Source organism: Apteryx rowi, unplaced genomic scaffold, assembly GCF_003343035.1.
Source record: "Apteryx rowi isolate R43461 unplaced genomic scaffold, aptRow1 scaffold_426, whole genome shotgun sequence".
Taxonomy (NCBI): Eukaryota; Metazoa; Chordata; class Aves; order Apterygiformes; family Apterygidae; genus Apteryx; species Apteryx rowi.
In genome coordinates, this window is record NW_020450679.1 from 330,840 (window position 1) to 354,389 (window position 23,550).

Genomic DNA, 23,550 nt, shown 5'->3' on the forward strand with positions numbered 1-23,550 from the left:
GAGCACATCTTCTGTAATTTTTATAGAATTCTTTTACAGGTATAGTACTGAAGCTAGCAAGAGCTGCATTCTGCTGCTTAGTTTTGTAACACTAAGAGCAATAGCAACATGAGAGCCAACACATCCTATTAAGATTTTACTAACATAGCATAGTAAGCAGGGCAAAAGGCAGGGCCCTGCGTACTCACATTAAATTTAGTCATCTGACACAGATCTAAATATTTTAAGTGCATTAAAAAACATGAAATAATGACTGTAGAACAAGAAATCAAAATACAAGTGTAATTTCAGTGACCCAAAGTCAAGACAACATCACCATTACATGGCTCAGTCTTCACACGGTTAACTTCTCCCAGTAAAGAGGCAGGTTCCAGTGCAGCTATTACATGTAGATTTAATACTATTCTTGCCATGTTCGTGTATCAGTCTGAAACTTAGGTTTCGCCTCTCTGGGACAAAGGTATATTTTTAACCTCAAGATCATCTACAGATAATTTCTCAAAAACAGACACAACACTGTAGTTTTTTAATCTCAAGAATAGCTAGCAAAAGCAAAACAACGTCCTCAGAGTTACCTAGAAAGACTGCTCTACTCATGGACAACATGCATCTACTGTATAAAGGCACAATTTCAATCTTGTCTTGTAAGCTGCAGTGTATATTACTCTTCAAAGCAGTCCCATATTCCTTACCCTTCCCACTTTTTTCAGACTGAAAAGTTAGATTTCATACTTTTAAATAAAGCAATACTAAGCACAAAAGATGATGTATAAAATAAATCTTAAACAAGAAGAACCGTTTCTAAACAAAGTTGAAGTCTAAAATTAGAAGAGTATAAGAGATGGGCATTAAGGTAAGGAATTTAGGTAAAGAAGTTAAGCTCACCAATATGTTGAATTAAGTTCTTTTCCTGAACTACCATAACCAAAGACTTCAGGGTATAGATCCAGAAGCGACTTTAACTTTTTCCTGATTGTCCTCTGTTAATGGTAACACACAAAACTAATTGTCATATTAAATGGCTTGACCTGGGGAAATCTACAGTAGCAGATGAATGTAAGGTTTAGGTTAAAAGCATACACTCTTCACATCTGCATGATGCTACTGGAAGAGCCATCAAGCACTTCATCCTGATAATCTTCTGAGTACATCCCCAAACAAACCAAGATGAATTTTAGAGTAAGAAAACAAAACAGAAAGTCTAGCATCTTTATGCTACACTTGACTTCAGCAGATGGTGTCTAATGTCTCAACACCAAGTTCTATAGAACATGTTTTTATTATCACAAAGGAATTTAAACTTGTAAGATATCTAGCATTAGCCAAAGATACACACCTAAGTCCTTACATGAAAGCACAACAAGGATTCAAGTTACCCTTAAAAAACAAGTTAAAACTGCACAGTTTATCAGAAAGTTACGTTATTCACAAGTAACACTGAATACTTATGCAGATTTCACTTGATGTACTGAATGAACAGCAATGCTCCACATTAGTAAGGTCATTTGAAATTAGGTTATAGCCAATAGTTATTTTGAGTTTTGTTTCAACAAGTACACCACAAGGGGACTTCAGAGACGCAAAATAATTCTAGAAGGCATTTCATTTACTTAAAGAGCTTAAAGTGTGTTAGTCAATCATGTAGCATAAAGGATACTGTTTTGTTTTAAGGAAGAGAGACTGCTCCAGCAAAGAGAAAGTTTATTCTGTGATCATGATCAACCTGAGTTCAGGCAGGAATGGGAACAAAAGTGCACCTGTGCAAGGTAGATATAGTTCCAAAAATAAAATGGTTTGCCCTAAACAAAGTGTTGTGGTATCATCCCCACAAGCCATCCTTTTAAAGATGCAATTCCTCCTCCAAACCACATACTACAGAAGTCAAGGCTCTCAGGCATGCTGTTCACTAGTCCTGCACAAGAAATGAATAAATTGGTGGTTTGCAGGAGTTTTGGTAAGGCCCCTGGAGATCCAAGGGAAAACAGAGTCTCAAAGCTCACCAGCTTCTTTCTTGTCAAATATAACCACATTCAGAGTATACTCTCAAATGAAAAGGAAGTTAAACAGTATGTTCCTCCTCTGTACAGCAATTTGCTGCTGGATGTCCTGAACATTAGTTGGGAAGCATCCCTGGTTAACTCAGGTAGAAACCCAAGCAGAACATTTAGTTGTCCACAGTAGAACTAGTAGTTTGTACAGCAGAGTATGAGGGCTGCTGGGAGGCACAGGACTAACAGCAGCAGTAAGGTCAGAATTAGGGGAAGAAAAATAGCTTTCATCTCAGCAGGAGGTATGAGACCACCTGAATAAGGACTTCAAACACTAAGAAGCAGCACCAGTTGATTTGCCACCCTGGATAACAGTATTTATTTAGGCAGCAAGAAGATCACAAGTTTTCACTGGATGCTGTAGAGCTATATTACATATAAAATGCTTCATATGCATATTTGTCACTTATGACATATCCAATGCTTCTAAGGAATATGAACAGTTGGGTATCTTGACATGCAGGAACTATAGATAAACCCACATGCATCTCTTGAATCTCAGGAATAAATCAGAAAAACACAATTCTAAGAAGTGATAGATGATTCTCCTATTGACATATAGTGTGTGCAGTGATGAGAGATAGAGATATTGTGCGCTTAAGGAGGGAGAAAGGCCAGTAGGCAGAGCACCAGAAGCTAATTCTAAAAAAAATCTTAAGTTTTAAAAATCCTGTTCCTTTTGAATACAGACATAAAGACATTCTAAAAATATGACAATAAATGATCTCATCTTCAGAGTGATTGCTGCCACAGTGATGAAGTTCATGAACTCGGATGATGGTTCAGCTACAGGTAGAACATTTGAAAAGGTGGTGGAACAGGGCTCTGGAAACCAAGCAAGGTTAATGACTGTTGGTGTACCTCACAGTATCATATCTTTGTTTTTGCTCTCTGTCCAACACTATGAAATAGGGAGAAGGCAGCTACTAGAAGCTCTCGAGTCTTAAACAGCAAAAGCGGCCAGACTGTAAAGCCATACTACTAGAGATGACAATTTTAAGACACACCTAAGCCAAGCATGAATCCAGTTCTATTTTGCATTGGGTAATACAAGGGACTAGATGTTACTGATGGCTAAGAGGCAAAATAAAATATTGGTTTAACCTACTATCACAGATTCCTTAGCTGGTAGAGGATTTGAAATGCAAGAAAAGTAGCCAGGTCAAATGTTGTCAGCACTTAGATATTTTCAGGTGTAGGAGGTAGAGATGTCTACATCACTGATTCACTGACTAAATTCAGCAGACACACTCCACTTAAGTTATAAATCTTCTTCAATAAAAACCATGGAAGCCACCTGAACAAGAAGTGCCAACATGCAAAATGACCAGACTTAGTTCACACTAACTGCAAGTTGCTGGTGGTCCTACAAGTACTTCACCAAAAATTTGAATGTCTCTTCTGCAGTCTTGTCTCTTATCAGAGGTGGCCCTTGATTTCTTAGTCTTCCTGACTAAGTTTGTTGTATCGTTTAAGTTTTGCTTTTTTTCAGACTTCCCCTCCCACATTTTCCCAATTGTTGAAAGCTGAGATGGGTTTTTATCAAGCACTTTGCTTTTGGAATTCCCAGATGGGGTCACATTCCTTCCACATAATGGATGTACCAACATTTCCCAGTTGTTGCCTTGCTACCAAATAGGTTCTGAAATGAGAAAAAACAGAAAAAGTTAATAAGGTTTATGTACAGCGTACACCATACTTGTTATATCAAGAATCAAAAGTAGTGATTTCCTATATATTTCTGAATATCAATTGTTGTACCAGATAAACACTCAGCAGTTTCCTCCAGTGCTTTTAATCCTACAACTGACATTTGAGGACTGTACACTTAGGGCGTTCCCTTCACACAGAGACAGGAGAAATATGCACAAGAGGGGGGCTTAAAGCATGTACGTTTATGACCAAGAAATAGCTGCAGCTCTACTTAAGAGCATCTTGCAGTCCATGGATGAAGAGAGTATCAAGAATATGATCCTGGTCCATTTATAGCCCTCTCTAACAGAAGGTGATAGAAGAAGAGAACTCCTTAAGTCAGGGGACTGGAGAATAGGATGAAGCCACACCACAAGAACAGCATAACAAACAATGTATCAAATTATATGGTGGAAGGGCAAAACTGTAAAGGAATGGGAAGGAGTTAGCTACCCCTCCCCCCTTTTGAAACCATCTCATTTGGGAGATTTAAAAATTGCAGCAACTGACATTAAGGTCTGAGCATGCTATGCTCTATCAAAGCAACACAGATGACTAGAATAATACACACTATTAATATGACACACAGTACCTAGGCAGATGGATTTTAAAGAAAAAAAAAAAATCACTGCACAGATAAAGTGACTAGCTTTACAACTGGAACCAGTGAGTCTGCTGATAGTAAAGCAGCTTTTGACTACCAAAGTCTCTTTTGAAGACAGCATATTTTCATTTTTAGTTAGTGACTAACTAGCTTGCTCACAGTTAAGAAATCAATTGACTGGAAAAACAGGAATGCTTGTTTAGCATCTTCCAATTGACTAGACCTACAACTCTGAAGGACATCAGGAAGTCAAAACAGATCAGTTCAATCCACTAACTACAAAAAGTACTTCCTTAAAAAATTAGAACACAATAAGAGTATTTCAGAAAATTCACATAGTTTACAATGCTCATATATTAAGACTAATAAATACTAGTTTCCATCTAAAGCTCAATTAACAAATTCATGCTAGTCTCTTTCTTCCACAAATCAAAGCAAAGCACATGTATGTATGCATGCTACCATTATTAACAGTAGGAAATTTAAGGCATGCTAACTCAGCTGACTGCAACCATGTGAACATATCCTGCACATGCATATGTTAAGCTATACAATAGTTCAAGCATGTAGAAGTATTTCCTCCTAGCTAGAAGGAACTATAAGCTAACCTCTTTTCAATTAGATCTAACTGAGAGAAGCTTAGGAAAATAAAGGTATATATGCAACACAGTTAAGACCTAATCCAACCTATGGCATAAACACCACCCTTAAAAGCATATAGTCAATCTGTTTTAGCATAGACTTTTCTGAGCTCTCCCTCTAATCCTTTCAACCAAAAACCCTGGATAGGTAACTTCTTGATTGTTCCTCTCCACAGACTAGTAATGAAACCATTGGAGAACCTGCATTGCACTCAATATTCTTAGCCCAATCAGTAGTTTTCTATCAAGTAATTGTGCAAAACATGCAGAAGCAAAATGAACTATGAATATACATATATTACTGCAGAGTTAAATAAGTATCCTGCATTGGCATACACATTAAAAACAGGATATATATGTTGAGAGCATAGTACCCACTATGAAGCTTGCTGCAAAAATTTTACTGTTCTGCCATTTTCTGCATTTCAGCATTTTAAGTGATCACAGCCAACACACGCAATTGTTGATATGAATCAGAAAACTGCTTTGAACCTTTTCCCCAAACCTTACTACACACAGATAGGAAAGGTTTAAAACACACCACACAAACACATACCTTGTTCAGAGGGCCCAGCACACTTCAAAAGGTGGCATCTTCACAGACTCCAAATTGCACAGTTGATGACAGCAGTGAAGGAGTGATTTATTCCTAGGATCTCAACAGGGCCTCTGGGCCACAACATCTTTCTTTGTGCCACAAAGGTATTCTCCTTAGTCTCCTCTCTGCAGGCCTTCAACAATCCAGTGATATAGCTGCAGCTCTACTTAAGAGCATCTTGCAGTCCATGGATGAAACGAGTATCAAGAATATGATCCTGGTCCACTGAGAAAAAGGTCTCCTTTCTCTCCTGGAATGGCTGGTGTCCTTCATTCTCATTAGGGTGCACCTTCACTCATTCTGGCTTTTCTCCCAAAATTGTTTTGCCTGAGCAAACTGTATCCGATTTAGCAAAATACTTGCACATCCAGTCATACACCAGATTACTTCACATTACAGGGTTCAGCTGTGGCAATATCCATATTTCAAAGAATCCACAGATGCCCAGAGGAAGTGAACAGCATGCTGCTTCTGTGATTTTGCAGATATATTCCAATAACTTCCAATAATGAAAAAGCACAGAGGAACCAAATAATCGTTGGCAAAAAGTAGTGTAGTAAATCCAGGCACCTGAAGCACCTTACACAGACCAGGAAATTCCAGAAACCTTGTATTTGTACCAGCAGATTAGAAGTTTGCTTGTACTACGAACATTATTACACAGCATTTGTCATCTACAGCAGGTATCACATGTGGTGACTGATTTGGCTGATGACAGATGGATCTTCTTTGTAGAACATACAGCCCAAACACTGAAGCAAATTTGCTCTGTTTGTTAACAAGTGTATGTTGCTGTGGGATAGCCTTCAAGCTTGCAAAGGCATCCAAACACAGGTTAGCAGCGATAGCTCTAGTGTAGCCAAAGCCCAAGAGAACAGGAAGAAAATATGACTGGAAGTGCTTACAGAAAGCTGGCAATTACAGCAAATGCAGATAGTCAGATCAAGTAAGACTACTCAGGGTCTCAAAAAGGAGCTGAAATCGATGTAATATGAGACAGGGAGCCAAAGGCATGAACTGAGACAATCACAGTTGAATAGCAGGAGAAAGAGGGGACAAAAGTAGCTGGGATTACAAAAAGGAAAAGGCAAGGACCGATGAGATTGATTGTAACTTTCTTTCTCAAGGGATGTCATTAGAGTTAAAGGAAAGGAAATATTGAGAAAGAAGTTTATTGAACACTGAAGATAAGGAATTAATAGGGTTAAGCAAAACACTAAATAGAGGAGGAAAATATTCAAAGGAAAAAGCAGGCAACTTAGGGAAGCTGAAGTTTATGACAGTGGCCAAACAAAGTATCAGCTGGACATCAATTAAGAGAGAGGGAGAAGTTAAGTGTGACACTCAAAGTACTACCTTTAAGCGTTTGGCAACTAGAAAAGAACACTAGACGAGTAGACTTAGCCTAGATCTGAAAAGTTTTCAAGTTTAACACCACTGGATATATTTTCCAAAGGATTTACATGTTTAGTGTCCAGAAAGTACGGATAAAAGCTCTGGTGCCATAAACACAAGACAAGCAGGTGCTTTATGAGCTGACCTCTGGCAGCTCTGCTAGTTTAGCTGAACCTTGGCCCTCAGCAAACCCCTGATGCTGGAATCCTAACCATCCTTCCTGAAAAGGCTCTGGCAATGCATCAGCACCCCAACTCCCAGGATTTTTTTTGACAGTTCTCCCAGCATCAGTATGCCTTGGTTCTCATCCACAGCTTCCCCTATTAATCCAGTTCTGAATTTAACAAACCAAGACTAGGACTTGCACAGCTTCGACCCACGTGCAGATAGAATCTGAAAGATCCAACACCTCACCCTCGATCTATGCCATTACTAGAAGAATGTTCCCCCGAAGGAAAAGGGTGTCTCTTGTACCAACACAACACAAGAGCCTTGTGATACGTGCAAGACAAGCCGCTGTTCCAGGATATTTACCTTTCTGCAAGCAGGACAAAGTCCATTCTCATCAGTGCGGATACGGTGCCAACAGAAACGACATATTTGGTAGCCACAGGTGCAAGGGAAGAAGTTGATGTCATCAATCTCCAGAGGCTCCATGCAAAGGGGACATTCCACAGGGTCTTCCTTAGCATCAGGGCTGCGAGACATCTTTATATGTTCGCAGAGCAGCAAAAGTTTATAATAACTTAATGGAGCAAAAAGGTCAGCACTTGAAGGTCTGCAAGAAAAAAAAAAAGCTATTACTACTTTTGGCAGATAGCCTTCCTTTGCATCTTTTAATAGTTTTCAGTTCTCCACTGCTTTCTTTCTCCTCACACAAATTATCCACTAACTTGCAAGTTACTCACTAACAAGCCTGAGTGTCTCACTCTGAGTCACACAAGTAGTATGAAAGATATTATTCATAATGTACCTCCCTACCAAGACAAATGGGCAAGTACTTCTTTGATGGTTTACTAGCCTATTTATGCTTCAAGATGTAGAGTTGCATACAAGTGTGTAACAGTGTACACCACACATTGCTTCTACGTCTTGCCAGCTCCACTTAGTGAATGCTTGAAGTCTTCTACAAATTCAGAATCAAATCCTTGAACCCAGGACTTCATGTTTGAGAGGAATTAATTCCTTTGCTCACAGGTTTGGAACAACTTTTAGGTCATCCATTCGAACTTTTCAGTAGGGGTACAGAATTATCAAACACAGAAGAACAATGAAAGTTTCTTACACAGAAGAATTCATTTCTTTGTTCCTCCTGTTTTTCAGGTCCAGAGACTGATCTCTGAGACCAGTCATAAGACTACCTTTTAAACAGTGTTGGCCAAGATTTGTCTTGGGATAGGCGCACAATTTTCTACACATATCACACAACTTTCATTGAGTTATTTAGGCTTTTCATCACCATCAAATCTACAAAGCCCAATATATGCATGTGCTTGAAACAACCTATCAAAACATCAACTTAGAATGCAGCCACAATAAGCAGTATCTGGATCATAATTTTGAAAAGAAGCAAAATTCAGGTCACCATTTTCTTAAGTTCAATCATTTGAATGTGCTTCCATTCCATCAGCTAAAGAATCTAAAAAGTTACTTTCACATTCAAAGCAAAATGCATACAGTCCTCACTGAGACATTCAATTAATATTTTTTTTCCCCAGTAAATTACAGTTCTGGATATCTGAATTTATATCTAATCTCAGGAAGCTGTCTTGGCCTGCTACAGGAGACATGCATGCATGTCTGAGGGAAAGAATAAAAGGAAAACAGTAGGTTTTTACATGGCTCTTCCGGAGCCAAAAAAAGAACTAGACACCCATTGAAAAGAAATGACTAACTGGTGTGCCTGTTACACCTACATATATAGCCCTTTCCCACTGCAAACTTTCAAAAAGATGTGACCAGAATAGATGTTCAGCTGGTCATACTGCCTGTAATGAACTGTGCCACTTTTTAAATAAAGCTCAAATATGTTAAAAATTCTAAACTCCTTTTACAGTTACGCATTTCCCAGAACAGTAGTCATGCTTCCTATGCTGTATTCCTGCACTTTCTGCACTAAAACTTTGCTCGGTCAGAAGTTTACTAAGAAATTAGCATGAAGTTTCATGCTAAGCGGAAAGAGTAGAAAGTTTCTTAAAGTCAAGCACTACTCTCCAGTTCCTCCAAAATCACATGTTGTTATCCAAATACAACTACAATTTAACCATGCACACAATCTGGAATGCCCTCTACTTTCCCAGGGAGTTTTCTGTTTCATTTCTAACTGAAAACTGCCAGAACACGTACTGTCCCATCTTTTTCCAAGCTTTCAGGAGCAAGTCCACAGACAAATCCTCATATCTAACTGTTGGAGGAATAAGATTGACATTTACTCTTGCCCTTGGAAGCAAGAAGGTTGAATGTTTTGAAACCAACCCATTATTCATGGATCAGTGCATGCTACAGTCCAAGTCTGTGGTCTTCCATATCTTTTGTTCAACACTAACACCACCGAAGACTGTCATGTTTATGATCATCTGCACTCTAAATCATGCTCACTTGCATATCTGGTAAAGCCCAAGCAGTTCCAGGTGAAGTTGGGACCTTGCACTCTACAGAAAGGATCAATTCAGCATCAGTCTTCAATGCCTGTCCCTGTCCCACACCTCCCCTCAGGGACAGAAATTCTTCTGCAACTAGCCTGAAGAAACCCCTGAAGAGAAACAGCACACACATACACCCCCCTCCCCCAAAAGCACCACACACATATATAGGTAGTGCAGACACAGTGGAAACAAGGATATAACTTTGTATGGAAACAGTCACACCCTGGCTAAGTTAACCATTGCTCACAGGCTGATACCAGCAACTTAGACTAACTGCAATTTAGACTAGGACTCCCTACCTTAGCTTGGTAGGGAGGATAGCCTATAGGTATGAAGTACCTGGTAAACATATATCACTGCCGTAAAGAACACTTCAGAGTTCTATTAAATGCTCACATGAAAGTAAAGGTGAAGGAATGGATTCTAGATGCAGCAAGCATTACATCCCTGTGCAGCACAAACTAGTAACAACACTGCCCTCTTTCTTACCTTCACAATGATTCATATCAAAAAGTTATCAAACTCATAAGATAACACTTTTACTTAATCATCTATACTTTTATTACTGGTATATCACAGTTATTTTGACAGGCCCAAAAATCAGGTTCTGGGATGTCACCAGTGTTTTATTGAAAGAACACCAGCAGAATCTGAGGTGAAAGAAGGAAAAGAGGATTAGTTTGTTTGGCAACTTTGTCTTGTATTTAAGAACACATTACCACTGGCAAAGGGGTGAGGGAGATTAAGAAAGGGCCATAGTACACTATTTAATTGCTCTTTATGCAGATAATACACACTTCTACAGAAGTCATTATTTTAATAAACTTAATTTGCATACAGGAAATGAAAAATGTAAACTCTTCACACTTATGCAACAGCAAAACCATTCCCGTATTAAATTGGTTTTAAACTGAAGCATGCAATGAACTGCACAGATTTTCTTCAGTTTGATTTGACTTTGTCATAGACCTCCAAACAAGTCAGTAAGCAAAAAGCAAATTCTGTTCAACTGCGTACTCATCCCACTGTGCATTCAGCACCTCTGAGCCTATTGAAACATCTGAATAAAGCTATACCAGTACTAGCAAAACTGTAGCTAGAAAAAAACTGCAGTTTTGAAAAAAAAAAAGCTTCAGACATCACAGCAAAACTACTGAATTATGAAGTTACTATTTAGAATCTCTGCTAAGAAATGTCATCTGTTCATGAGGAAAAAAAAGTGACATATTAGCTAGTGCCTCTGGGATATGCGGACAGGCTCTCTAACAAAATTGCAACATGATTAACATTTATGAGCTGTTTAAGTTAACACTAAGAGTTCAGCAGCTGCTAGCAATAATGCCAATAGCTTGCTTCAGTCAGCAAATGGCCTGTTATTTCCAACAAGGAGTAAAGAGCAGCTGTGTGCCATGTTTTTTGAAACTAAGTGAAAGGCAATATTTATTTACTTGGGAAAAGACCATTCAAGCATCCCATTTAGAGACTCTCCATTGAAGTGCGTCTCCATTTCAGTGGTGCTTATATACCAGGGACCGTGTGCCACTTCTGCATCAGAACAATGCTCATTTTTCCAAAATGAAATAATAAATAGCAGGCAGAGTAAGGCAACATTAATGCATTGTTCATATAGCGCTACCAAGAAACGCAGCATAACTAGTCAGCTTTAAGGCTAATACAAACTGTTCTCACAATTCATTTAAGATAGACATCATAGGAAAACTAATGTAGTGGTAGCAAAAAGTGAAAGCTAAGATTACATACATTCAATCCAGAGTATTTGGTCTTTGGGGTCCCCTTCAAAGAGATTAAATTAACAGTATCTCAGCAGAAAAGGAGAAAGGTTGTGCACACACACGATACAAGCAGCAAGAATTTGGCTATACAATTTTCACAACATTGACAACTGCAATGAAACAGGGCTCCAGCAGTTCCCCATCCTGTTTACAGAAGACTGGGCCAAAGTTTTCACATGTACAAGGATGAAGCAGAGGTGGATAATGTTCAGCAGTGTCTTTTACATGCTGTCAATTCGTAATAGGTAAGGTAACACAACCAGAATATAGAACTAATTAGTTGGTCTGGCGGAAGGGACAAGACACATGACTACATAGTTTCCTCTTTTCCAAAGAAGTACTCAAATTGAAAAAAGATAGTTTTTCAATAACTTCTGAAAGTGTTTACTTAATAGATTTGACAGCTGGGTCTAGTCAGCTTCACCATACAACTGTTTCTTTCAATGAAATCCTCAGAATTTTGAAGTTGGGGAAAAAGAAAGATCCTATTATTAGAGGGTACTTATCTGAACAGTTTTCCTTCTAACATAGGCTAGTGACTTTAGTTTATTTAGGATATGTACACTGCTTTTTTCCCTGCTTACTTGACATGAGCAAGCTTAGCATGTAGCAGCTTATCTTCCATATGCAAGTCTTAAAGAGGTCTTAAAAAAGGGACGGGGAAAAGCAGCTAGCTTCCTACCCATTCTTTAAGACATGCTTTTCACCTCCTCCTCATATTAAATACTTGAACATCTCCACTTGCTGGCAGTTCATTTCAGTTAAAGAAAAAAGAAAAAAAAAGAAAAAAAAGTACCTTAAACTTTAAGTTCTCTGTCAGGAGGCAGCTAGCCCCACAGGACACAGATATATTCTTCCCTTTATTAAGGCAATGGAATGAATTCAGCCTTGCTACTTGCTTTAAGGCACTAAAAGTATCACAGCCAAAAGCTGTCAAAATGAAGTCAAGAAAACCCAAATAAAGACTCACATCCCAGAAAATATTTGGAGACTTGGGGCCTCTCGAAGGAAGAAAAAAAGAGAAAAGAAAAGGAGGTATGTGTGAGCTAATGTTTCACTTAAAGTTCAAACATACCTGACACTTGAAGCGAAACAGGTCGGAGTCTATGCACTGAATCTTTAGCAAAGGTTTGTTAAACTTAAGCAAACAGGAACTCATACCTTTTTTCATGGCCTTGTATCTTTTGAAAGTCATTAGCCCCCGAGAAGTCTCAAAAATGAACTGTGGATTCTGCCTGGGTAACATCACAAGAAAGCCAGTCCACTGGAAATCCCATTCTCATTGTGCTGAAGTATCAATTCCCTTTTCAAACAAAATCTCTATCCCATTTAAAAGCCGGAGGTAAAAAGACGGGTAGAATGTAAAAAGAAGTTATAATGGAATATCCCTCTTTCTTGATTAATCAGAGCAACAGCAGTTTTCTCAGCACAGCACCCTCCTCCATGCAGGGCAAGGGAACACTCAGTGGTCTCTCTCTCAGATGCATTTGGACTATGTCCTTTCCCTGGTAACTCCACTGATAGGAAAGCAGTCTTTATTTCTTTTTGTCTCCGAATGCAAGGAAGGCTATCACTTCATCATATTACAGTAACCAACTGAACGTTTACATCCAAACCTCCTTCATAGATGGGTTGCACAGAAAGGGTTTTTCTTTTTTTCTTTTTCTTTTTTTTTTTTTTTTTAAACATGCAGACCTGAGGAAGATTCAGCAAGTTGTTCAGGGTCTCATAGAAAGCCTGTATCAAAAAAAGATTATATACACATTCCAAATCACAGATTAGTACCCTAGTCATTAACCTATCTAGTCTCAAGTCTTAATTAGGTCATCCATATAATACTGAAGAAATTCGAGAAACGTTCATAGGCCCCCTCTTCGACTTGCTATACTTTACTTGTCCATAGATTTTTGGAACACTAGAAAAGGAGAATGATCCCTTCCTCCCACCACCTCTTCCTTCACATCAATATACAGTGATATTTTACAGTCACCTGGTCAGCAACACTTAATCAGGAGACTATGGGCAGAAGCACTGAAAACAGGCTGTGCTTTTTTAAATTTTATGGCACTGTTGCTGACTCAGAATAAGGACACCTCAGTGGCAAGGCAGTAAGCTCCCTAATGCCTCCAAGTTAATTTTCATCTTAGACAGAGGGAAGGCTCATTTCCTACTTCTTTTCTGACAATGCTGAACATTTAAAGCAAGCTGCACTAGTAGCTGTAAAATCATGCCCAGTAATTCACACAATCTGTTTTTTCCTCATGTCTCCTCTCTCGAATAATAAGGTTTATTATTCATTCTGTGGTCTGCAGCAACACTTTGATCACAATACAATCAGTGTGCAAGAAAAGAAAGAGGTGGACAGAGTCCCATATGTTTAGAAAGTACTACCAGAGATCAGGGAGCCATCTGAACTCAATGTTATACTGACTAGGATCATGCCCAATTTATCTCAGAGGTCAAAGTTAAGTCTTCAGAGATTCCTCTGCTTTAAGCCTCCCTAAAAGAGCTTACATAGTTTTCTCTTGTGTTTTCAGACTGTAGACGTTCCTTCCCATCCTCAAGCCACCACTTTGAATTCTGCCAGGCATTTGCACTGTCACTTCAACCAACAAAACCAAAAAAAAACAAACACACACCACCCCAACACACACACACACACACACACAGAGTTTTTACTAGATCATATTTCACCTAAATCAATTCCCTCCCCGTCTGCCCTGTTCATCACACGGCCATGCAAAAGCTTGCGGCAGCCCAGTGAAGAGGTAGAACAAGCAACCAGAGTAGCAACTGCTCAAGCAGCACATTCAGCAACAGTGCAGAAATCAGCCAAAGAATTCACTAGATAGCTTTCACCGCAACGGCCTCAAGGCACCCTAATAACAAAAATAGAAGAGTCAGGTGCCACCTGCTAAATGAAAGGGAAACTGATCATTCTTTACAAATCCAGTGTGAACATGAACTATTTTAAGACAGCTATGTGGCAAAAAAAGTTATATACTATGAATAAATGCTTTTCTCTCATTTACACTAAGCCAAGAATTGATCACATTAGGCTTATTTTTATTGGAGTCTGAAAGCTTTTATGCATAAAAAGCTACGTACTACCAATAATGCATGAGCACCAGTTAAGAGATTACTTAAATTACTTCCTTGCAAATTATGAACAGTATCAAGATGTCAAATTTTATTTAGAATGAAAACAGGCCAAGCAAGATTCTCACAAATTTATCCACAAGCAAATAAAACTCTGGATGCAGTTATCCAACAAGAAACCACCACCCCAGCATCTAGGTTGATTCACTCAACAGAAGTAAGAGTATAACATCATTGTATAAGTGTCTAAATGCATTTCTCACATTCGGTCATATCAGAACTTGAATGCTAACATTCCTTACTTTGTCATCCAATTTCTTTTTATACCTATAGCTCTACTATATTTTAACATGACAAGTCAAAAGCACTTGGACAGTGAACCAGAAGTTGACTACACAATTACAAACCCAAGTATTTTAAAAGCCTGCGTCACAGACAGTAACACCTAATTTTGAAATGTGGATGATTCGACAATGATCATTTCCAAGTTCTCATGGCACAAGCAGGAGATGCTCAAGCAACAAGTTAAACAAAAAACCCCATACCCAAATAGACTCTTTGTGTACAGCAAATTAAATATTACAAATAATTGTCAGAGGATGTTGAAGATATAAAAAATATTCACATGTAAAAAGCCATGCAGAATAGATCCATCAGTTGTTGCTGAACATAAGATGAAGTTCCATCTGAACTATCCTGAATTCCTTAAATTTCTCATTAGTGGGAAAAAGGGTGCTACTCAGTTTTTTGGACTTTTTCTTCTAAGCACCTACTACTAGTCACTATCAGAAAGAGGATCTATACAGATCAACTTAGTGATCCTACAGCAACAATAACTAGTTATAAAACAGGCTATTTTGGGAGTGGATAGTCTTTATTCTGTTCATGCAGCACCCCACTACAGGGCAGCCTCATTCTGCAAACAGGGTACCTACACATCACACTGCAAATAATTCAATCTTTCCCTAATGCTGTCTGCTACTGAGTGCTTAGCAAGATTATATATATAGGCTTTGTCCTCCTTTTAAGCCAATAAAGAATCAATAGGGACGGAAAACTCCTATGCTTTCCAGGGGTTAGAACAAATAGACGAGTCCTAACATATTAATTTTCTCCATGTATGAGGTCTGGGCATATTGATTTCGTTACAAAAGAACCACATTCTAGCACTGAAACAATATCAGAACAGTACTTCTGCAAAAAGCAAAGTACTGTGAAAGACGGATGGCTTAGAGATAACAGCTTCACTAAGGCACATACATGCACCAATTTGTTTGCAATATGACAGTATTTAATTGTAAAGGCAGTCACTAATGTAATAGAGGACATTCAGCATCTGCCTAGAGGCCCCAGCAGACTGAGGTTTTTACGGCTAATACTGACTAATACTGTTTAGCCACTCAAACTCCCTACAGCAAAGCTCAGAAGCTGTGGCAGCAGTAATGGTACTTCACTGAATTTGGCTTCCACGTGTTTAACAGAAATTTCAAACCACCAGTTTTTCCAGTACTTTTACCTCTGAAGATTAAGAAGCCCTAAACACAAATGTCTCATTGGTGCTATCCTGAGTAAATTTGGGGACGCTGACTGTGACAGCATTAAGCTTCAACTCAGCCATGTGTGGCAACCTGTAGAACCAGGAATTTGTGGAACTGAAGAAGCTTAGTTATCTATGGATTTCTTACCCTTCCACTGCCTTTTATGTGGCATGCACTGACTTAAAATCACCAATTTTAAGACAAAGTGCAAGTTAAGCCTCCCCTCAATTTAAACCGATCTTAACTTTTTATCTGAAAGGCAGATTTTTCTACTGGTAACTACTAGAATATGTTCATCTTCAACAGCTTTCTTTTTTAAAGATGGGTTTTTTTTTGGGGGGGGGGGGAAGGAGTCTTTTGTTTGTTTGTTTTTCTGTTTTCTTTTGTTTGTTTTAAACTAACCCAATGGAAGGAATGCATCTACCTACTTAAGCTGCTGCTCTTCTAGCATATAACACATTTTTTTGGACAAAAAAACCTAAAAAAGTCATTGGTGCATGTCATAACACTTTAAAAAACAAAGTTTGGATGGAATTTTTAAACCAGTGAAGTGTACAAAAGTAATATTAAGCACTTAGATGTGCTCGTAACAGAAGAAAATACATCTGCAAAACTAAGTTATCCAAAGATAGCACTCTTAGCAGTAGGTTATATCACCAAATCCTTCAGGATTTCAGAACTAGTATAGCAGATCTTCATTTTCATCTTCTGAGTAAACTCCCAAGCTTTTCTACCTTAGGAGAATTGGTTCCTCTAGTTAAAGTGAGGAAATCGGTGAACTAGTAAATTAAACTGACATAGCTTCACTGTGCCTGTAGAAAAGCTAGTACAGCACTTAAACAGATTTCAGTTACTTAGCTGCTGAACTCTACTAGTACAATGATTTGTGTATAGATTATATGTTGAATATGTTGCCTACCAGAGGAAGCATGAATTAAAATGACTGAGAGATCATAGTTAAGAGATCAATGTTATACCACTTTTCAAACTGATTTTGATGGGAGGTCTTAAGTAATAAATTTATTTTAAGAGACATGACCTGAAATAAAGACCCACTTTAAAAGCGATTGTTTTAAGTTTTTCTTTTATAAATCAGGCTCAAGTTACCACATTAGTTCTACCCCTCCTCTTCGTCCAGCATTTCAGTCTGTTCCTCTCCCTTGACCCAGAAGCAGCTCGATTCTCTTTGCTCGTCTCCTAGGCAGCCCTCTCACTGTCTCTCGCTTTCTGCTGGTCTCTGATGCCATTCAGCCTATTCACATTTCCCTAGGATGTCTTCATCCAAAAGGCAAGAAAGCTGGAATTTGCTCCAGGCTCTGGCTATTAGTTTTTATCTGTCCGTTTCTTTCTCTTCTGAAGGAGAGAGGCAAGAACATGCCATTTTGTAACACAAACATCTTGTGCTAGCTTGTATTAGACTGTATGCTCAATAATAACCACCAGTATTCCCAGATCCAATTATAAAGAAAGCTCAGTTCTGACGAGCTCCAAAGTCTTTAAAGAAAGACTGCCTAGATATTCACATATGCACAACAGGAATCACCCCACCTAAGGATGCAAGACTGCATTTGAATATAATCCACATTTTGCAACACTCTGCCTGCAGCCATCATCTTCTGGATAATTTAACAGAAGAACCTTTTTTTTTTGGACCTGAACTCCAGATGCACTAGTTCACATAAGCTTAATATTACAACTGATATTAACTTGAAAGGATGACTGAAAAGCAAGAGCAACATCATCACCAAAGTACACTCAAGCACAGAACACCAACACAGGATGCTTAAAAGAAACATATGGGATTTTAACAAAACTTGCATTAAAGGGCAGTTCAGCTTTTACTCTCATTTGCATTTTCATGATGCAGCACGAACAAGACCGCTGCAGCATCTTTAGAAGTCCTAGCTTGCCTGTCTAACTGTACTCAGCAATTAAAAGTTGTACTATGCAGTGTAAAAACCTGCACCCTGTTCATCAGTTCTCATAATCATTCCTGAATATTTATGTTTTCCAGTGAAGGAAAAAAATCTTCAGCTAGATCCCCAGCAAAGAGATCCCCAGAGATTATTTTTAGTATTTATTAGATAAATGCCTTCTTCATTAGCATACATATTATCTGTTATTTGCCCCCACAACAGCAGTTACAGAAGCCATACCTTCTACAGAAAGTATAGTTAAGCAAAATGCCATCTTAACTACAGCACAAGAAATTTTCCTCTTTGAATTTCTATGAAAACTCAGGTACCCAAGGATCTCAAGTTCTTATGAATTCAGTGGTATGTTTTCTTCTTAAGGCAAGAGAATCCAGTACTTAACACATGTACTTCAGAAGGTATCTTGGAAATAATACCCAATGATAAAAGGTAAAGCTGGGTAGGGGTGGGGGTGCAAAAGAGGGCATAAAAGCTGATCACATCAGAGATGCATGTAATGCATACTGCTACAAGTAAGAACAAAGATACATATTTAGTACATAAGAACTCCCAAAAAGACTTGTAGAAAATTGGGTATAAAATGGAAGACTGGATGATTATAGGCTGTAGTTTCTTGTCTCTACCTGCTAAGTATCTCAGAAACCATCTAAATTCCTCAACTCTTTCATATGAATCAGAGTTGTCACAGAAATACTAAGTGATAACAAAACAGAAAGGCAAATCAGCCATATATCAGTACTTTAAAAAGACATTGCAAATAATAAGTCTTCTGTTTGTGCAAAAGCTGGGAGAAAGGTTGGATTTTCTACCCCTTGCCTCCAACTGAGAACCCCCTTGAACATAACTCAAATGGCCTGAAGCAGATTGTGGAATTGACTTAAGGAGAAAGAAAATGAAGTGTAGGAAAGGAAGTGAAAGGTACATCAAAGTACTAGGTCATCTTTTTTCAGTATTAGCAAGACATGAATAAAACTATGAATTATTCACTCTGAAGCTTAACAACACAGCTTATAACTTCAGAAATAAGGTAAGGAAGATCCAGCCAATGTTAGTGACAACCTCACGGTTCCATTCTGTAGCATCCTTAAAATTAGAAAAGCTTAAGGCTGATAAGAACATCGGCCTAATTATTGTTTTCTTAACAATGATATTAAGCCTCCCACATTTTTCCATATTCCCTGCAACAATAAGCATATGGACTTAGTTGGGTTCGACTGGGGAGAAAAAGCATCAAAACAAGTCCAAGACTGAGCAATCTGCACAGAGGAAGCCTTATGCAGCTCCTGTATAGATGGTGAATGAGCAGTGATTCCAGCTTGAGTGCTTCTGCTAATCTCAAGTAATAAATGAAAAGCATTGAGCTCAGAAGAATAAAAACCCATTGCTGAGGTTCAGGCACTCCTCAGTGCCCACAACTCCATCTTGAAACTCACTGGCAGCTGATGCCAGAGAGTAGAGGACTGGCACGAAGTATTCTGTATGACATATTGATTAACAAATCAACAGCCACATATGGCACTACAGTGAAGATTCTTATGCTCTCAGCTAGTATCTTCCCTTAATGTATTACGGTGATTGTATCTCTGTCTTTCAAATTCTTTAAATACACTGCCTCAAAAATCAGAAGCTGTTTGGAAATCAAGCAGGCAAGCAGCATTTACAGCAGCTCAAATGTCTGCACACTTCATGGGATTACTGCTCACTAGCAGGCAAGCAGATTTGTCAGAACCAGGGATCTTACCTTGCAGTGTTTGCAAAACTGATCCCCTGTCCCATATATACACATATGTGTATATACTTATACATATATTTATATTTTATTGAATATACCTACTTATATATATTCATTTACACACATATGTATGTATGAAATAAACCTCTGTTTCTATGCCATTTCCCTGGTCAGAACCTGTGAAGCACCCGTGTGAATGCTTACCTTCTGTCTTGGTAATAAATACTCAAGTACTGGTGTTACTTGAGTCCTGGTATTACTAAGTCTAATCCTAATTTTGAAGATCAAGAATTATTCTGTTTAAAATTTTTCTCCTTTTTGCCCTGGAATTATATGGACACTCTACAAAGATCTCAATCATCTTCTGATTCTCCAGGCTGTAACTTTATTCCTGACAATTCAGTCTCCTACTGGATGCCATGAAGCAATGAAGTCTCCACAGGTCTCTAAGAACTGTGATAGAATAGTCTGAATGGTACAGATTAAATACCTGCAGGAAACATGTCTCACTCCTGAAAGTTTCTATAGACTTCAAAAGAAAAAAGTAGTAAGGGAAAACCATCCCAGCATGTATGTATGTATGTAAGAAAAATCTATATTCTTTAAGAGTGAGAGACAAAATGAAGTAAAGAAATCCAGAGATACCTCTCCCCCAGAATTGAGATTGTTCCCATAGAAAGCTAGCAGGAACCACAATTCACCCTCTTAAGGCAGAGGTTTCCATACATAGACAAGCTCTATGAACAGAGCTCTGAACAGCAGATGACTACTAACTAAACCACTTGGCTTCAGCTGAAGGGGACAGCAAGAGAATAAGGAAGAAGTGATAATACGATCAAAAAATGACTGCTTATCAGCCTACGTGCCACTCTTGAAAAGGTAAAAAAACTGAACAGAGATACTAAAGGATAAATTTTAAAACAAGAAAATAACTTACTGTTCCTGGATCTGAAGATGTTGTGTAGCAGCAGTAGTGCAGCTACAGCCATTCCTCTTTATGGGAAACAGCACAAGGAAAACTGTCAGAGCAATAATGCCATCTGACAAAGTTTCTGGTTTAGTCTGTCAGCTTTTTTGCATGTCTTAAAGCATTTCCAAGTCTGAATTGAGTGCTCCACTTTAATGACACTGGTTACATTTGGTCAAACCAAGATGAACAGCTCCACTTTTTTTTTTTAAATCAGGTAAATCAGCAGCGATTTCTCTTCATGTACGCCACTTTTTGAAAACGCTATGGTCTATAGCTCACTTGCACTGGAGACATGTAATGCAATCAGCTACAATTGAGACAACTTGGAAAAGAATTTACAAATACAGATCTGAAGTGAAAATGAACCTGTTAACATTTTGTTCCAGTCATTTCCTGGGGGCGGGGAGGAGGGACATCAAAGGATGACATGGTTCAGTGTTCCTGACTCAGCACAGGAAAAACAGAGCTAGAACCTTTCTGCTTAGGGTCATCAGGCCTACTAAATTGAACTTCGAATTTAAGGAAAACTTGCAGTTTGGAAAGACCGTAACATCTAAAAACCCATGGCTGAAGGCTGATGCATGAAATGTGGTTCCCAGTCATTATTACAAAAATCTTGAATACACTAAGCAGTACTCCAGAACCGGGATTTCTTACCTCCATTTCTTAGAATAAGATTGTATATATGTCCCTATATGCCCTTATACATTAATATACAGAGCCTGAAAACTGTCAAAAGCTTGTTCTACAATACCTGCTGATTCATTCTTTATCTGATAACCTACTCATTTTAATACAAGCTTTACCTGGTGGGGTGGAAGAAAAAAAGGAAGGATGAATCCCTTTATAAACTCTAAGCAGAAAAACTAAAAATAAATGCAAATTAGAAATTAATGTCATTTAGCTTAAGAATTTGACTAGGTTTTTCCTCTACAAGTTTCTTTTTAAAGTTATTTGCAAGTTTACTTTCACAAAGTCTATGATCACTAGTACATGGCAAAAGTGTGTGTCAGGGCTAGGGGAGGAGCACAGTTCTTACTCAATGAGCGTAAACCTTAGAACTTCTGCTACTGCAAATGCCTATTAAAGAGCATCTATGTACACTCATTAGCACAGGTTTTTAAGAACAGAAGTTGATAGGTAAAGACTTTAAAAAGGAACTTTGCATACTTTTCCTGTAATGAAAAAAGGTGTCAGCTAAGCATTCAAGATATTTTAGAGAAAATGAGTGGTTTAAATCCCTCTGTATCTTCTCCTACCAGGTTTATGGAATCCAAGGTATACTTGTACATGCAGTACTGCACATGATTCAGCTTTCAGCCAGATATTAAGCATCCAAAAAAAGTATCCATTCCTAAACAGAAGTGCTTTACTTTCTCTAGGTGTGAACAAATGATACAAAGCCTGCAGCTTTTCAAGGTTTAGTCTGTGATCAAGTCCCGTGGCCACACTGGTTAAAGCTAGAGAGTCAGCAGGCAGACCAAACAAAACTGGAAGAAAATCCCCAGCTGTTTCTGGAGAGACAAGTCATTCCTCATGAGTAATTTCTGAAGGGGATAAGAGCATGTGGACTGGAAATTTAAGAAGGAAACAAAATTATCCCCAAAGGTTTTCAATAGGGTTCCACGAAGCTCTAAAGAAACCAAGCTGCCACTGAAGCAGCATCCTCTCACAGATTAAGAACTGATTTTAAAAAGTTGGAGACTAAGAAAAAAGACAGCATTCATGGGACTTCCATATGATTCTCTGATATCAGAGACAGACATTACACTTGTTAGCAATCCAAGAAAGAAAATGAGGAGGAAGTAGCCAAAGATTATTATACCAAAGAACTTAGTGTCTCTAAAGACAAAAGACAAGCACAGAAAGCTGAAGGATCTCATGTGATACTGATAAAATAGCATGAAATACAATGTTGCTAAATGCAAGGTGATGCAACCAAGAAACAACCAATCCTAAATTAACATACACAATGATGTGCCAAACTATGCATCAATGCTGAGGAACAAGGTTTCTCAGCTGTCATAACAACTATCTATTGTAATGTCAGCTCAGGGATCAGTTGCAGGCAAAAGCCAAATTAAACACAGGGAATCGTTAGGAAAGAAGCAGCCACCAATGTCACTGTATAAATTTACAGTGCACCTGCAGCCTGTAGTGAAAACCACTCTGCAACTCTCCTTTTCCCCTCACCGTACGTAGAAAGGACTAGATGGATAACAAGAAATACCAAAGTATCATGAGAAACAAGATGATGACTCAGTGGAAAAAGGGGACTGAGTGCATGTAGGACAGGTTCTTACCACTGCAAGTGGAATGGAAAAGCTGAATTGAGAACATTATATATATTAGGAAGCAATAAGTAAACAAGCATTTTAAACAAACTTCAAAAGATTTATATCCCATATAGTGCCTGCTGAAACTGTGAAAGTTCTTGCTGTCAGAGGTTGCATGTGACAAATTAAGGGGTTTTAAAAGAGTAATTAGACAAAACAACTGGGGTGGAAGAAGCAGCGTGACATGAGGAGCCCATCAAACACTATTAAGCACAAAATATACAGTACTGCCAAAGAAGCTGCCAGTCTAGAGACTTCCTGAGCTGGGGAAGCACACAGGCATAGGGACTGTTATCAGAAATCCTAGTAGTATCATTTTCATTTCCTATCTCTAAAGCTGACTTTCATTTTTACGAAATCATTTTACAATGACTATGACTTGACAGATACAGCAAACAGAAGTGTAAGCAGTTACTTATATACCATCTGTCAAGCACAAGAAACTGAAAGAATTGCACCATATAAAAAACAGAGTATAAAGACTTCAAAGTTTGACTTAAATCAGGAAAAGCTATCCCCTCCATA

The 23,550-nt window shown here is 38.4% G+C and overlaps 1 protein-coding gene across 9 annotated transcripts in view; it reads right to left on the reverse strand.

Moving 5' to 3' along the window:
• CNOT4 (CCR4-NOT transcription complex subunit 4) overlaps positions 1 to 23,550 on the reverse strand; it is an 82,291-nt gene that overhangs the window by 37,700 nt on the left and 21,041 nt on the right. For 7 of the 9 annotated variants that reach the window (XM_026076094.1, XM_026076089.1, XM_026076095.1 and 4 more), the window contains one exon: positions 7,513 to 7,756. In XM_026076094.1, coding sequence (XP_025931879.1) covers positions 7,513 to 7,686 — 174 coding nt within the window. In that variant the 5' untranslated portion in view covers positions 7,687 to 7,756. Of the gene's footprint in view, positions 1 to 7,512; positions 7,757 to 10,112; positions 10,274 to 12,577; positions 13,112 to 23,550 lie in introns of those variants that run through there. The other 2 variants (XM_026076093.1, XM_026076091.1) reach the window with 2 other exon arrangements.